We start from the raw sequence: 18,118 nt of genomic DNA on the forward strand, positions 1-18,118 counted from the left end.
GCGGGCAGGCGGCGGGGCTGCGCGCGGCGCGCGGCGCTCGGCGCGGGTCTCTCCCCGCGCGCCCGGCGGTCCTCGCCGTCGGACTAGGTCTGCGCCGGGTGCGTCGCGGCCGCGGCTTCGGGGGCGGGCTCTCAGGGAAGCCCCGCCCCGGCCCCGCCCCCCGGGCGCGCGAGCCCGTCCCGCGCAGCGCCAACCCTTTCCCGGGTCATCGCCCCTCCCCTCTTCCGGCCCGCGAGCCCCCAGCGCTCTACCTCAGGGCTGCGCTCGCCGCTCGCGCTCGTCCGCCGGCCCGACGACGCGGGAGCCGCGCGAGCCGGACGAGGTGTGCTGCGCTCCCTGCCGCCGAGAGGCGGCCCCCTGAGGCGGAGCCCTTGGTTCCCCGCCCTGAGTCGGTCGGGGCCGCCGAGTCTACGGCCCCAGAGCGGCGGCGGCGGTGAGGAGACCGGGCCGGGGGAGGCGGGCATGTTGGGGCTGAGGGCATTGAGGGGGGGTGGGGGTCCGGTCGCCCCTGCGGCCACGTCGAAGGCTCGTTGGGGAGGCGCTCCGGGGAACCGGGACGAGTACGGGATCGAACCGGGTGCATCGGCTCCGGCTCGGCGCGAAGGAAGGGCTGGGGGCCGCGGGGGCGGCCGGCGACGTTTCCGCGGGGCTCTCGGCGGGATCGGGACGGAGGAGACGCCGCCTCCGGGCTGCTGCCACGTTTCCACCGCGCGGTACCTTCCCCCTCGGGGTGGGCGGCCGCCCTGCCCCTTCCCACCCGCTGCCGCCCCCTTCCGCGTCCGTGCGTTTCCCGGAGCCCGAGACCCTCGTTGTCCGGGGGGTCGCGCCTGAGGGGAGCCGGTCCTCGAGCCAGGCCCCTCGGAGACCGGACCCGGTGTGGGGGCGGCCACCCGCGGGCAGGCTGGGGGCGCCCCCTGGCAGGCTGTTGGGGGGATGGGGCCCCGGGGCCCGGCCCCCTGAACTTGGGGAAAGCCCCGATTACAGAAGTTGGACGCGCTCGCAAGGCCGTTCCTGAGGAGCGGGCGGAGATGTTGGATGCCTCCTCACCTCGCACCCCTGAGAGCCGAGCGTGAGGGCTCGGCGGCAGGCTTGGGCGGCTTAGGAAGCCCGTCGCCCGCCCCGTGGGGATCCCGCGGCCCCTCAGCGTCGCGAGCCCGCCGGTGCCGCCGCCGAGGCCGGTCCGGGGCGCCGCACCCCCGCCGCCGGGGGCCGCTTCCTCAGCCTTGGGAACGTCCAGCAGGAGAGATACTGTTTCCAGAAACGGCCGCGATTAGCTTTTCGTTACAAGGGAGGGAAAAGTACAAAGTTATCAACTCCGGGAAGGCAGGGCCGGGTTTTCCTCCGGGTTCCGTGCACGCCCCCGTGAGCCGAGGACCCTGTGGAACAAAGTACAACTTGAGGAGCGGCCGCCGCGGTGACGAGGTCCCTGGGTGACGTCACCGTGCGATATTTAAAATGGGAGCTTTTCTCCGAGTGTGGGTGGAGGAACTGCGGCCACTACTCGAGGCGCCCGAGGTCTGATGGGCCTGCTGGCTGCTGGCTCTCCCCTGGCTGCCTAACTCTCGCTCGTTTACCTTTTGGTACTCCTAGAGAATACCGACTGGTGGGCGGAGGTTCATTTTTCAGCTATTCCAGGCATCATGCCTTCAAACTGAAAAAAAAAACACTAATTCCATATGACTCATCCTGTGTTACAACCAACAGCAGCCACTAAGTGGTTATTTCCTTCCTTTTATTTTTGATATGAAACAGAGCAAAAATAAAAGGGAAAACAAAAACCCAAAACTCAGATACGTAGAGCATAGTTGGCAAATTTAATGAATGAGGAGAACGATCCAGTTACCAATTCGGTACATTTCTTGAGTGTGGTTCCTTGTTTTGTTTGGTGGGGCAGAGGCTAATGTAGTTCCATCAGCAACTTTTATCCCAAACCATATATTAAATTGCATTGGGTTTTCTTTTCCCTCATAACGCGGTTGAGCATAACTATAGCTTTATAGCATGGAAATGGCGCACTTTTTTTCGGGAGGAGGCTGCGCGCAGTTGTGGAGGGCTGTGCGCTGCTGTGCAGCCGGGGACCTGGTGCCTGGTGGCTGGCCGCGGAAGGTGGATTTGGCATTCTAGGATTCCAGGAGGAAGGCTTGGGTGTCTTCCCATCCAGGATCAGGGTGGCTCTGGCTGCCAGCACACCTCTCAGATAACTATATAGAATTTATTGCACAGTGAGATCCCTTGTTTGAATTTGTACAAGAAGTAAAGGAATCATATTATGTAGAGAGACTTTTAAGAGCAGGTTTAAGAAAAGAAAAAGGAAGCTAACAGAATCACCTTTATTTTTTGAATGTGTGAGGACACAAACTATCAGGTTAGTTGGGTTTTTGCACTAAACATAGCAGAGGCTGTTAAGTCTTTAATAATTGGCTTCAAAAAGGTGATGTTGCTTAGTAAATGGAGCATCTGAATAACTCCAAGTTACTTACAGCAGCCAAATGAATGAGCTCATCGCATAAAGACAGGATATACATTGAAACAACCCCAGGACAAGGTTGCTTTTCCTTTATGGATTAATCAATGATAAATCAGATCTGCCATTTAAAGAGCCTTCCTTGAGGCACTTCCAAAATGCAGCTAAATCTCTGATTATTTCTTTTAGTTTGATTTTCTATAGATGACCCAGAGTTTTCATTCTCTTAAATAAGTTCTGATAGAGCCACTCTTTTTTGGCACATCTTTTAGGTAAGGATGTCTCTATTCCTGAAAGAATGCTTACCAGACACTCCATACTGGATTTTTTTTTTCTTTATGTATAGCAGCTTTATGGAAATACAATTCACATACAGTTCTTACATTTAAAATGTATAGTTTGTTGGTTTTAGTATATTCACAGAGTTATAAAACTATTACCACAGTCGATTTTAGGATATTCTCATAACCTCAAAAAGAAATGCTGTACTCATTGACATCACTCCTCCTTTCCCTACATCCCTCATACCCCTAAGCCACTAATCTACCTTCTCTCTATGTGGATTTGCCTGTTCTGGACGTTTCATATTAATGGAATTACACAATTTTGTTCTTTTTGACTTGCTTCTTTCCCTTAGCATAATGTATTCAAGGTTTACCCACGTCGTAGTGTTTATCAGTACTTCATTTTTGTTGCCGAATAATATTCCATTGCATATATATACCACATTATTTGTCCATCAATTTGTGGGCCTTTGGGTTGTTTTCACTTTTTGGCTATTATGAATAATGCTGCTATGGACATTTGTGTACAAGTTTTTGTGGACATATGTTTTCATTTCTCTTGAGTATGTAGCTAGGAGTAGAATTGCTGGGTTATATGGTAACCCTGTGTCTAACCTTAAAATGAACTTAAATTATTTCACAGAATTTTTTTAAAAATGTATGATTTTTAACTGAGCATATATATATATATATATATATATATATATATATATATATATTTTAATATATCTTTATTGATTTCAGAGAGGAAAGGAGAGGGAGAGAGAGAGAAACATCAATGATGAGTCATCATTGATTGGCTGCCTCCTGCACACCCCGACTGGGGATCAAGCCTGCAACCTGGGCGTGTGCCCTGACTGGGAATTGAACCCCGATTGCCTGGATCCTAGGTCGACGCTCAACCACTGAGCCACGCCTGGCCGGGCTCACAGAATTTTAAACTTAAGTTATTGAAGCTAAATAATGACACATTTAGTAAAAACAATATAGTGGTATTATTATAGTACTTCTCTGAATGATAACTCTGATTTCATTTTAACCAATAGGAGCAATTTGGTGTGTTCTCTTTACTGAATTTTTTCACAGAGCTAAGTAATAAGATTCTTAAATAGTATTTTATAAGTATTTTATATCTTTATGTATAATTTAGTGATTGTTCTCTACTTCAGAAATGAGACAATGAAACACAAGATAAAATTGGAAGGAGGAAGGAGAGATGCAAAGAAGGATATTTTTTAGAGCTTTATCTTCCAGTTTTTATGTTCTGTTTTGAGAAAAACTATTTTATCTTTGCAGGAAAGATGAAGAACGAAATTGCTGCCGTTGTTTTCTTTTTCACAAGGCTAGTTCGAAAACATGATAAGTTGAAAAAAGAGGCAGTTGAGAGGTTTGCTGAGAAATTGACTCTCATACTTCAAGAAAAATATAAAAATCACTGGTATCCTGAAAAACCATCAAAAGGACAGGCCTACAGGTAAAGGATTAGATTGGACTAAGTGAAGAGGCTAATCAGCTCCTGAAATGAATATAAAGCCAAAGGACTGACTGATATATGTCCAGTCCGTGCCTTTTGTAGTTTATCTGCAAAATACAGAACTCTGGGGTGTCTTGGTATTTTTTCCTCACTTATTTCAAAATACATGCATTTGTTGTGAGAGTCCCCCGCCTGGACTTGACAGCTCCCAAAAGTTAGTCTCCCAGAAGTTAGTTTTCTTGTAGTTATAGTTTGGCTCCTGTTTGAGTGCATTATTCTTTGTATCACAGGTACTTGGGGGTTTTCACAATTCTGGAGGTCCACTAAAGCTATCACCCATAAATGGGTATGGTAGGAGTTGAGGGAAATGAGTCTCCTTGAATTTAAAAATATGTTAGTTTTTTCAAAAGATAAAAATTTTACAGCAAATGGGAACTAAGATTATTAAACACTTAATATGTTCTTGACACAGGATTAATTGCATTTATACTCTGCATAATTCTTTATTGTAGAAGCCTGTGTAACTTATTTTATAGATGAAGGTAACTTACCTAAGATCCACAGCTGGTAAATATTAGTGCTGAGATTTGAACTCAGGTCTAACTAACCCTAAATTCTTATGTGCTTTCTGTATGTACACCAAAGTGTGGCCACTATCTTGGCTCTGAGAGGTAAGGTAATTCTCACTTGCAGCTGTCTTTTGTACGCTGGTTTGTAAGTTACATTTACAGCTTCAAGTAAAGAAGAGCAGACTCCTGCAGAACATGTCCTAGCATGCTCACTCCCTAGTATTGATGTGACTACTTGGGAACCTAGGTTGAGAATGTTCTGGTAAACTATCTGTCAAACCTTGCCTCATTTGTGGATGTGGCCACAAAAAATAAAAGAACAGTTGTGGCTGTCATGATTACAGAAGTTCTTTTATTTATACATATTTCTTCCCCAAAGTATCTTCCACAAATGAGCACTTCTATGCTGTGATGTAAAACAGGCTTCCTTTCCAGTCACTGAGCTCTTGTAAGTTCGAGACTATTGAAAGAATCTACAAGGGAGATGAAAATACGATTTGTTTATTTCTTATTTGGTAAAAGCTCACACAAGGTGAACTTGTGTTCTCTCGGAAAAAAAAGAAAGTGGTAGATGTATTTTCCCCTGTGTTTTTGCCCAAAGAAGTTTCCTGGTAAATTGGAAAATGTGGTGAGTTAAAGTAGAAATGTGGATGTTCTATCTAAAGCAGACTCAAGTTATTTTTTATCTTGTCACTTGATTCTTTTAATTTTTTTTTTGCACATCTTCATTACTGATAGAGTGAACAGCTTTTTTGCGTTAGAGCTGTTGAGGCTTTTACGCTGATGTAATTGACATTGGACGAAGGCATATGGAAATGCCAGGCCACCATACTATTACTGAAAAAGGAGACACTGTCAAGTAAATGCTTAAAGGTTAGACAGTGTATAATTTCATTTCCATTACTTCTAAAAACTTGAGTGGGAAAAGTTAGCCAAACAGGATTAAATTGGCATGTGATCAGAAGTATCATTATTAGGTCATTTTGAAGCCGTCTTTGAAGTAAAAAACTATTAGACTTAATGGTGGATCGTTACTATTATAAAAATGAATAGATTGTAGGATTAACAAGAGTTAGTATACTCTTCAATCCATAGAGTAGATTGGAAGTGTTCTTTTTTTTCTAAAGTGTTTATAAATTTAAATTGTTTCTCTGGAGTATATACAAATAAGATGCTTTTGGAGGGCAATTTGGCATTATCAAAATCTGTAAAAATATTCATACTCTTGAACAGTAAGTCTTCTAAAAAATGTATTCTAGAAATGTAACCAGAAATGCATACAAATATGTATGAATATGGATGTTTCTTACACGTTATAATTGCAAAAAATTGGAAAGAACTAAACTGGTAACATTAAGTAATTGATAGACTATTTTAAAATCCTGTTTTTGAAGACTGGTTAATGGATAAGTAGTCACAGTATATAGAGTGAAAAACCATAAAATATGTAAGGTATGTAAATTTTGTTGAAGCAGAATCTCTATTTAAGCATCTATATTTACATATATATTTCTTTAAGCTTAGAGTCTACATCATTCTTGTACATAACAAAAACACATAATATCTAAGATCTCTCCTTACCCTTAACTGCTTTTGATTCTAGGGCACATGGGACTTTTGAATCAACGTACACAACATTAGAATGTGTAACATAGGGCCATCTTATAGAAAGGAACAAAGAGCATCTTACATGCTGTAAAATAATTTTTTTTCGCTCTAAATTTGCTAAATTGTTGATGATGTTAAGATAGGTAGAGACAGAATAGGGTGTTACGTAATAAAAATGAACTTTGGAGTCTGGTGGTCTAGCTTTGAACCTGGATTTACCACTTGGTATAGCTGTGTGATGTTGGGCAAGTTACTCAGATTCTCTTTGCCTCCTTTTTTAAAATAAGGAAAATAGTATCTAACTGAGGGAAAGTATGAAAATTAAGAGTTAATACATGCAAAGCATTTAGGAAATTATCCATTGCACAGTAAACCTTCAGAAAGAGTTAATTACAGTTGATCTTTGAACAACGGGGGTTAGGAGTGCTGATTCCTGCGCAGTCAAAATATCTGCTTATACTTTTTTGACTTCCCCAAAGTTTAAGTTGCCCCTCAGTATTCCTGGGGGTTTGGTTCCAATACCCTCCTCAGATACCAAAATCTGTGGCTCAAGTTTATTATATAAAATGGCATAGGTCATTGCATACAGTTGGTGCACTGCATCCATGGACTCCCAACATTGGTCGAAAATAGTGTACAGGTACTTACTGAAAAAAGTTTGCATATAAGTGGACCCTCACAATTCCTACCCTTGTTCAAGGGTCCACACTGTTATTATTTAGATATGCATATTAGCTGTTACCAAATGAGAACTTCTTGACTGTTTAAAGGGAAATACAAATCAACTAATAAAATAATTTAACTTTTAAAAACTTTAAATGGCACATTATTCTATCGATGTCATTGTATTTATGGTATAATTACTATTTGTCATTTACATTGTATTTTCCATATTTTAGAACTTCGGGTCTGAGGAAGATGTGAAATGACTTAATCTAAGTTCACCCAATAAATAAGTTACTAGGACTAATACTAAAACCTGTGTTCTCTTAATTGCTTTCTTAGTTGTTGGCAGTAAATACTTTCACTGTAGCTATCATTTCTCTGTGTAAGCAGAATGCTTATTTTAACATGTATTTTTGCATTTGTACTGGGAGCCGTCTTTGAACATTCTGTTCAGTAGATATATTTCTTAGGTTAAAAAATAATGGAACAGAGGCTCTATTGTTTTAGAAATTTTTTCACTTATTTTGACAGCTATTAAAAATAAAGAAAACCCTTGCATAACAGAAGTTAAATAAGCCAATAACACTTTTGAATTATATTTTAATCTTAAGAATGTAATATGAATGGTTTGGTGTCCCTGACTGATTCTATTTTTATAGAACAATTATAGGTAAGGCAAAGGACATCCTTTTTTTAAAAAAAAAATTATTGTTGAAAGTGTTACAGATGTCCCCTTTTTCCCCCCATTGATTCCCTCCACCTCGCATCCACCCCACCCTCCAGGCCTTCCCCATTCCATTGAAGGATATTCTTCTTAACACTTATTTTACTACCTGAGATGTATAAGTAAGGTAATAACAGATCAAAATTTGTCAGAAGAATTTTGAAATATTATTTGAAACAGTGGTTGAGGTCTGTTGTTGGAGGTTTCGTTAATATATGAACTTGGCCTATGAAAACTTCAGAGCTCTAAGTAATTTCATGCAACTTTAATACTCCTTGCTCTTTTAATGTACACGTTAGATTGAGTGGTTTCTAAGTAAAATGAAGTAGAGCCGGTTCTAATTATTTCCTTGGGCTCACAAAGGTGCTCTTTTCTTTCTTTCTTTTTTTTTTTTTTCCCCAAATACGTCTTTATTGATTTCAGAGAGAGGAAGGAAGAGAGAGAAACATCAATGATGAGAGAGTCACTGATATGCTACCTCCTGCATGCCCCCAATTGGGGATCGAGACTGCAACTCCAGGCATGTGCTCTGACCTCAATCTCCCGGATCATGGGTTGATGCTCAACTGCTGAGCCATGCCCGGCCGGGCACCCTTTTCTTTTTTACCAGACTGGGTAGTGTTGTTGATGCTGCCCCTTTGCCTTTAGTTCATATTTTTTATCTATTTAGGATAGATACACTCTTGAGTTCTCTGCCAGGGTATTTTTTGAAAAAAATTCACGTTGGCAAATACTAAAAGATATAACAAGGCTTATGATTATGATTCAAGTAAAGCTATTAACATTACTCCACTTTGTTGTAGATGCATTCGTGTCAATAAGTTTCAGAGGGTTGATCCTGACGTCTTGAAAGCCTGTGAGAACAGCTGCATCTTGTACAGTGACCTGGGCTTGCCAAAGGAACTCACTCTGTGGGTGGACCCATGTGAGGTGTGCTGTCGGTGAGTTTTTGAGTTTGGTGGCTGAACTGATTACCATGCTGGAATTGACTTTATGAAATTCAGGTACTGCCTGCTTGTGTATATTTATGGCCAGAAGTTGGTTGCTTGGCTTTCTCAGATGTGGATTTTGTAAAGTACTTTTCTGGAGGTGTTTTATAGCTAAAGAACCTAAAAAACTTATTGGATAGGGTTTTCTAGAGCTTTGCCAAAAAGTTTATTGTAGACCAAGAAGTAAAATTTAGACACCTAGACTCCTGTAGGTCAGTTATCGTCTTCTTTCATTGCTGGTGCACTTGTCTTTCCCCTCTTCAAATTAGGAAAGAAGCTAATCCCAAATAATACTGGATGACTTTTGGTTGGTCTGTTTCTACTCTTGCCTCCCATTTTTAAAGTGACTGATATTTTCATGGTTTTGTTTTCATAATGGAAATTATTTTTTGTATCCTAATGAGCAGCAGAAGAAAGAATAAGCAGATTACAACAGTATGATTTGTGCTATAGTAGAAATATATACAAAATGCAGTGGTTAATGGCACAATGGAGAAAGTTACTGCTCTGCCGGGTGCAGAAAAGACTATTGAGTAGATAGGGAATACTTGAGCTGGTTGGGGAAGGATGAGTTGCAGTTGACTAGATGACAAGGTGGGAAGGACATTTCCAGGCAGGAGGAACAGGATGAACAGATGCTTGAAACCCCCTGTGAGTAATTTCCTACATCTGTTCCTTTAGGGTATTTCTCTTTAATTGTGAGGTACAATTCACCTGTTGACTGTAGTAGAGAGACTTTATGATACAACCCTAATACATTGCAAAGGTACATATTAATAATAGCCTTTGACCTGATCTCCTACAATGAAAGTGGAGGTAAAGACATGTTTTGCCAAAAAAATACTTGGTTATTCTTTCACTGAATTTTCTAGACTACTATGGAGCTGCCTGTTTATAAGCTAGCTATTGCTTTGGGAAACCTGGTGTAGGTAGAAAGAATCTTTGGACCTAGAAACTTTCCCCTAATGATATAAGATCATTATATTAAACAATCATTATTTGACTGTATGATATATCAACAGATGTATCAACTAATTGATATTTTCATGGTTTTGTTTTCATAATGGAAACAAATGGTGTAGGTAGATTCTCCATCACTCTCTTCACCTTAGTTAGGAAAAAGAAGAGCAAGACATCTCAAGTTTTGATCCAAGAAGCTCAAACAATTTTAGATACTGGGACTAAATAAGGACTTAAGTGAGGCCAAGGTCAGACTTTGTAGACTTTGGCCACTGAACTCTTACAGAAGACCTCAATATACAATAAATAGCTCTTACAAAGTTACTACAGTGAATTGTTTGAATTTTTATTAGGCCTGCACTTAGATCCTGATTGACTTATTTAACACAGTTCAAGTAGTTGTGTAGTTTTCTATTAATAAAAAATTATAAGCAGCATTAGAAAGGATGTTGTTCATAGTACACAACATAGTCAAGCAGCACAAAAAAAGGTCATATAGTATGACATAGAGGTGAAAGGGAAAAAGCTAAAGATTTGGTACAAATGTATTATTATACAGTGAAATAATGAATGCTTAATATAATGATCTTAAATCATTAGGGGAAAGTTTCTAGGTCCAAAGATATTTAAGAAGTCATGTAATTATATATGAACACTTTGGACATATTTATTTGAAATGTTTAAACTAAATCTTGGCACCTAAAGATAAGAGCTTTAGTTATGTGGACATTCTACTTAAGTGTGTACTTCATTACTTGATGCCAGATAATGAAAAATTACTGTATTGTCATCTGGTTATAAGAAAATCATTGCATTCAGTAGCCTTCTAATTTATATACTATTAAAATTTTGCCGGATGTTGGCTGTGATGTGCTTTTCCCCCCCACAGATAATAGAATTTACCTTCAGAATGTGGGGTCCTCATTCAATGATAACAGAACGCCCAAAAGAAAGATGGTTGGCAATTGAGTAGAGGTGATACTATAAGTTAGTAGAGGAGATTGAAATAGTGATTAATGCTTTTGGACCAAAACTGGAAAGAAATATTCTGAAAATTAAAACAACATGCTCTAGCAGTTATGTAATTGAATAAATATCTGAGAGTCATTAAAAATAATAACTCAATAATTCTAATAATAACTAGAGATTAACTAAGGTTATGAAAAAAAATTGAAATGCACTCAAAGAGAACATTCTTAATAGTCTGAGTTACTTCATCAGGATAAAATATTGGAAGGGTGCCGAGTGTTATGTACTTAAAAAGGTTATTACTTAGTGAAATATTTGAGAGGGATACAGAATAGATAACAGATCTTTCCAATAAGGAGAGACAGCTTTATATCTACTCAACATATTTCTATACATTTTAAAAAATAACTTCTATGACCCTTTCTTTTCCTAATAAAGAGCAGGAAAAGAAAGGATCATAGAAATTGATATTTGTTTCAAATAAACTAAACTGGCCTTAATGTTTTAGTAGTGTGTCATTGAAAAATGAAAAGTTTAAAAGTAGTTCACTACTAATTCTAAAGAATTAACTACACATTCTAATGTTACTGTAATATAGTAAACGGCTTCACTTACTATGAGGAGAGCACTCATACCAAAAGCCTACAAAGGGAAAGTTGCAGAACCTAATTGAAATTGCGTGTCAAAGCAATCTGAGTTAAAACAGCTGATCCTTCAATCATTAGATGTCTGCCCTTGATTTAGGTTTCTGCTTCTACAAAGACAGGGATTTTCCTCAAATTTCCTGCCTTTTTTGCTTGAAATTTTGACTCCATTAAAGGGCAAAACTGAAGGTAGGCCTAAGCCCATTGTTAATATTGACATTAACGTATGAATTAACCTTTGATTGTATAGTATCAAGATTTACTTGGTCTTTAAATGCTGGTGAGGACAGAAGGGTAAAACCCTATGCTAAGTAATCTTGAAATTATAATACATGAATTTTGTGTTGTAAGGAACTTGCCCGACTGTTCAGGCACCTTATATGAAGAAGAATCACCAACCCAAGACTAACCAGTATCCAACCAGCTCCAGTTTCCTTACCCAGCAGATAGGAAACTGAGTCCTGGAGAGATTAAATGACTTGCCCCTAGCCAGAGAGTTAGTTAATGGCAGAGCCAGAACCAGAAACGTGTCCAGTACCCTTTCTGCCATCCTGTAGCAGCTCCTTTTATGAGGTAAACTGAAAAAGAATAGAAAAGGGAGTTATGCCCCATATTTAGGTAGCATTTAGGGCCCAATTCATTCAGCCTGTGTGAATGGAAGATAGCACAATATATAATGACACAGAACCCACCTATGAGACTACTTGATTTCTATATAAACTTTCAAAGGCTTTATTGCAGTTAGGCCTTTTACTTTATTGTAGATATCTTGATTCCGAAATAAGTTGAGACAACTTATTTGAAATAAAATTAATAGACATCAGTTAATTATGGTTAACCCTATTTTTATTGAAGTTGTATTTATGTTTTTTAAGCTTAGAATCACTTTGTCTTTCTAACTTCAATTACATATTGTGTAAGAACTGCTTAACAGTTTATTTCCTTTGTCCTAATGCTTACTAGGAATTGTTTCATAGTGTTGTACAGTCTATTTAAATAAATTTGTGGGTTTTTCCTTTGTCCTCTGAATGAAAACCCCTAGATTTACTGTTCATTGTGCTATTTTCCCTTATTGCAGAATTTGTTTTCCTTTTTTTAGTAACTAATAGCCAAAGTTACATACTCTAACAATTATTTTTTTAGAGCAAGTCTTTAAAAACATTTTGGAAGGATAAAAAGGCTTGTTCATTTTACTTTTTAAAATACATTAAAATGAGAGGTAAGCAGTTATCCTAGGAACCTATATGAGGTAAGCAATATAATTCAAGCAAAACCCCATTTTTTTCTCAACAATAGGTGGTGGTTGTTTTTTTAACCTCAACAGTTGCCTCAGTTCTTACTTTGTCAGAGTGGATATAGGAAACACAGTCCCTTTTTTTATTTAATCATGATAAAAGTAAATCTCATAGGAAATGTCTCGTTTTGTGACTTGAATTATTGGGATCTGCATTACAAGGGTCAGTTAAAAATGCATTAGATTTTACTGTACAGGCCATTTTAATGGCACATACAAAATGTAATCTAAATGATGCATTTAAATAACTATTTTTATTAGGAGGCAGTAGAAAAGAAAATTGGGAAAGAGAATAGACCAGAAATAGAAAATTGTGGCCTGCCTGTTGGCATGGAGCTAGGTTAGGATACTGTATATGTAGGATCAAGTTCTGGGAAGGTTCCTTCTTTGCCTTGGACCAATGACACATCCAGACCAGTTTAATTGTTTTTATGGACATTTTTTGCTTTGTTGATATGACTTCAAGCTTTGTAAGGTGTGTTTCTTTTCTCTCAAATTTTTAGGTATGGAGAAAAAAACAATGCATTCATTGTTGCCAGCTTTGAAAATGAGGATGAGAACAAGGATGAGATCTCCAAGAAAGTTACCAGGGCCCTTGATAAGGTTACCTCTGATTATCATTCAGGATCCTCTTCTTCAGATGAAGAAACAAGTAAAGAAGTAGAAGTGAAATCCAGTTCGATGACTGCAACTCCAAGCCCCATGTACCAGGTAACCATGAAACAGCATTTTGAACGTCCATGAGCCGGGCATGCCAAGTCATTCCATGTTGCTCAGGTCTCTCTGATTTGAGATTCTGGATTATAGTTCTTGCCTTTTCACATGAAGGTATCCTGAGTGACTTTTATCAAAGGTCTGCTTTACTATTCAATCCCTAAGTAGGATAAATATGTTTCAAAGAGTGTGGCAAAGAACAGGGGGGAAAAAACCAACTGTGGTGGTAAAACGTTCCTGATGTTTTAAAAATCCTTATATTAAAAAATAACCACTCATGTTTTTTGTAGTTTTTAACACTTTAGTTTTTACCTTTGGGTTTAACTTTCTTGTTCTCTACTTTTCCATGATTTATAAGAGAAATCTCATTAAATTATATTTCAGTTAATTTTTCACTCAAGCCAAAACAATATCTCCTTTGTTTTAAGTTAAAGAGTTACATAGCTGTCTACATGTACTTATAAGATATGTTTATTTACTATTTATATCCCACATGTCAAAGAACATTTAATATACCTATAAAAATTGTTAGCAAAAGTACTTCTCAACAGAAAAAAACGTTTTAAAGCTAAAAATATTTAAAGAAATCTTTTGAGTTGAGCCTTATTCTGTACATGAACATTTTTCTAATTTTGAGCACAGTTGACCCTTGAACAACATGGGTTTGAAGAGCACAAATCCACTTAATGTAGATTTTTTCAATAAATACCTGTACTGTTTTCAATTTGAGATTGGGAGTTCGAGGATGTGGAGGGCCAACTGTGCATTAATCTGCACCATTTTTATATAGAGGGCTTGAGCATGTGCAGATTTTGGTATCTTTGGGCCAATCCCCTGTAGATACCAAGGGCAACTGGTGTAGTTAAGGTTTTGGGGAGTCAAGTTAATACATTGATTTGGGGGGGGGGTCAGTGCACCTATATCCACTAGCAAAATATTTCATGATCTGAGAAGCCTAATTATACACCACTGTGTAGGAAGCTGGTGCAAGTGGCCAATTTTAATCTTCCTATCTACTTTTTTTAAAAATACAATTTTTGACTTATTGATTTGAGAGAGGACGAGGGAGAAAGAGAGAGAAAGACATCGATTGGTTGTTCCAGTTATTTATGCATTAAATGGTTGATTCTTGTATGTGCCCTGACCGGAGATCGAACCTGCAACCTTGGTGTATTGGGATGATGCTCTAACCAACTGAGCTACCTGGCCAGGGTCCTATCTACTTTTTCATCTTGAACCTGGCATTGCCAAGAAGTTTAAAAAGGGAGTTATCAAAATAAGGACAGAAATTCCTAGAAAGTGACAAATTGATTCTAAAACTTAAAGAGAGTCAAGTTGGAGGCCTCACACTAATATAAAGCTATTATGTTTATCAAGATAGTGTGGTAATGGCTTAAAGATACACAAAACAGATTAACAGAATAGAGAGTCTAGAAATAGATCCACATATGTACAGTTTTGTTGTTGTTTCTGTTTTTTTGTTTTTAAAATAAAAGTGCCAAAGCAGTTCAATAGGAAAAGTCTTTAAGAACTGGTACTGAAACAATTGGATAATCTATATATATTTTTAAAAAGAACCTAGCCCAGCCGGGCGTGGCTCAGTGGTTGAGCATCGACCTGGGATCCAGGAGATCAGGGTTCGATTCCCGGTCAGGGCACATGCCCGGGTTGTGGGCTCGATCAATGACTCTCTCATCATTGATGTTTCTCTCTCTCTCTCCCCCCCTCCTTTCCGCTCTCTGAAATCAATAAAGATACATATTTTAAAAAAAAATACTAAAAAAATAAATAAATAAAAAATAAATAAATAAGTAAAAAGAACCTAACTGCTACCTGACACTATACACAGAAAAGTTCATTTGAGATGGATCATAGACCTAAACATAAAAGCTAAATGTCTGATGTTTTTAGAAGAAAATATAGGGAGATACTAAATTTTGATGAAGTCAAAGTTATCAAAAATTTTTTTTCTGTTTTTTTGCATCCCATGGAAGAAGTCTTTGCCTATCCCAAATAATAAAGATGTTTCCTTATAAGCTTCCATTCATTCTGTTTCTATCTTTCCTGGTTGCTTCAGAGTTGTGTTTGAGTTTATTCATTTTCATTTATTCAGAAAACACTGATTGATCACCTATTATATATAAGGTTTATAACATACAGAGTTGGGCAAAAATAGATTTATAGGTGTTTGTATGGAAAATAATGCAAAAACTAATAAATAATACAAGAATAAACTCTGCTTTGTGTACTCAGAACTGTAAACCTACTTTTGCCCCACCCTGTATTTAGACTTGACCATAGAAATGTCACTCTTAGGGTTGCAAGGTGATTATTTTTCTTTAATGAGCAGTCTGGAAACTCGCCTAGTTTTTATATAACACATGACTAATTTTTCCTTTGAATTAACTTACTGTTTTTTCTTTCCTCAGATTTCAGAATTGATATTCCCGCCTCTTCCAATGTGGCACCCTTTGCCCAGAAAAAAGCCAGGAATGTTCCGAGGGAATGGCCATCATCAGAGTCACTACCCTCCTCCTGTTCCATTTGGTTATCCAAATCAGGGAAGGAAGAATAATAAACCATATCGCCCAATTCCAGTAACATGGGTACCTCCTCCTGGAATGCATTGTGACCGGAATCACTGGATTAATCCTCACATGTTAGCACCTCACTAGCTGCTTTTGATTCTGTTGGTGTTGAAAGAAAGTAGAATAAGCCTGATTACATATTAAAAGTTAAAAATTCATACTCATAGTAGTAAAGTTAGATGGGTTAAACCATCAAACTTATTTTTATAGAGAAGTTATTGAGAATAATCTTTCTAAAAAAATATATGCACTTTAGATATGTTGGTATAGTTTGAGAAATTTTATTAAAGTTAGTCAAGTGCCTGAGTTTTTAATATTGGATTTGAGTATTTATATATTGTGCATCAACTTTGTTGCATACGAGAACACTGTAGGAGTGGACGACCTGTTCTAGCACCTTTGAGCATTTACTTTATGGAGAGTATGTAAGTTATTTATACACAAGGAAATATATTTTATGTCGTTTTAGAAGAATTGTGTGAAATCATGTAGTTGCAAATAAATAGTTTGAGGCATGGCAATGTGTGCTTCTGTTCTGTGCATAAAAAAGGGAGAAAGAATAAGGGGGATGTTTCACTTCACTGTTTAGTTAAATATTTAGCAAAGAAAAAACAATGTAAAAATTTTAATTTTCCTTTAAAACATCAACTTTTTAAAACCATACTTTTCCCAAAGGCTACAGTATCAAAGTATGCATATAAAAAGAATAAAATTAGTAGTAGCTCATTGAAAATATAAACATAATAAAGCATCTTTCAAAATATTAAAGTCACTATACATAGGATATTCCTAACCAAGAATTTGGCTTGTACTAATTTTTGTTTCCTTTTTTTTTAGAGAGGAGGGGAGAGAGAGAAACATCGATGTGAGAGACAAAGGTTGATCTGTTGCCTCCTGTATGCTCCCCAAGCAGGGATTGAACTTGCAACCTGAGTATGTGCCCTCACTGGGAATAGAACCCGCCACCTTTTGGTGCATGAGACAACGCTCCAGCCAACTGGGCCACACTGGCCAGAGCTGGCCTGTATTAATTTTGATATGGCATTTGATTTATGTGCATAATTCCATTGCATGAAGCAGCAATGTCCTTTCAGCCACTCTCATTTCTGTGCCATGTGCTTTTTCCCAACACGTTCAAGTCTTTACTAGAGGTTCAAAATAAAGCCAAACAGAACAGTACTTCAGATTCTTCAATAGTCCATATTTATACCACTGTAATGCCATCAGTCTTGTAAGTGTATTTGAACTACAAAAAAAGAAAAGGAGATATAAGAATTTGGATTTTTTCTCCCACAGTAAATTTTAAAGAACTAAGATCAGTACTTTTCCCTGTCTCCCACATCTTTAAATTATTTAACTTATCAAAAAAACCATAACTTGCTAATCATTAGATAGCCTTGGCTATTCTAACTGTTCCTGTTGTCATTTTTTCTGATAAATTCTGTTAACACACAATACCAGAGAAGTGCACAAATCATAAGGATACATAACTGAAGATTTGAAACTATGTGGAAATTATAGTGCAATCTCAAAACTTATTTTTAAACCTCAGATAATTTTTTTAGTTTTAATGTTATTGTACTCTGATAAGCCATATACAACTTTTAACATACTTCTAAACCATACCTACTTTTTTCCTCTGCAATACAGGGGTTGGCAAAAATAGGTTTAAAGTTGTGAGTACACAAAACAATTTATTGTACAACTATAAATCTGCCTTTGCCTACCTCTGTACATATATAGTGAATGCCTATTCAAATTTCAGTTTATTTTTCTAGGGGTAACGACTCATAAGGGAGATTAGTTTTATTTAAGTTTGAAATTTTAAAAAATTGTTATGGGTGAGAGTTTTGTGTGATAAACTCGAACCCACAACCTGGGTATGTGCCCTGATCAAGAATCGAACCAGTGACATTTCTGTGCACAGGATGACATCCAACCAACTGAGCCACACTGGCCAGGGCTAATATGATTTCTTATTCAATGATTGGGAATGGCGGAAAAACAAATAACATACAAACACCTATCGTGCATTTGCCTTGCCAGAGTAGCCATTCTACAGATAATAAAAAATGGATGTTTTTAAATATTTTATTACTCTGTGCCAGTAACTTGCTTAATCTTCATAATAACCCTATGAGGAAGTATTAGTATTTCAGTTTAGAAAAGGA

General features: G+C 38.3%; 2 protein-coding genes across 2 annotated transcripts in view; one reads left to right on the top strand and one right to left on the bottom strand.

Moving 5' to 3' along the window:
- The first annotated feature begins 232 nt into the window (after positions 1-232).
- On the top strand, positions 233-16,233 carry BTG3 (BTG anti-proliferation factor 3). Its single transcript, XM_081138251.1, has 5 exons — positions 233-433; positions 4,045-4,222; positions 8,593-8,730; positions 13,149-13,356; positions 15,789-16,233. The coding sequence occupies exons 2-5, from the start codon at positions 4,050-4,052 to the stop codon at positions 16,032-16,034; spliced, it is 765 nt and encodes a 254-aa protein (XP_080994377.1). The 5' UTR covers positions 233-433; positions 4,045-4,049; the 3' UTR covers positions 16,035-16,233.
- The window catches only part of CXADR (CXADR cell adhesion molecule), a 50,153-nt gene continuing 48,248 nt past the window's right edge, over positions 16,214-18,118 (bottom strand). Inside the window, exon 8 of the mRNA XM_081138249.1 lies at positions 16,214-17,193. Coding sequence (XP_080994375.1) covers positions 17,152-17,193 — 42 coding nt within the window. The 3' untranslated portion in view covers positions 16,214-17,151. The remainder of the gene's footprint in view (positions 17,194-18,118) is intronic.

The sequence above is a fragment of the Miniopterus schreibersii genome, assembly GCF_964146895.1.
Source record: "Miniopterus schreibersii genome assembly, chromosome: 5".
Taxonomy (NCBI): Eukaryota; Metazoa; Chordata; class Mammalia; order Chiroptera; family Miniopteridae; genus Miniopterus; species Miniopterus schreibersii.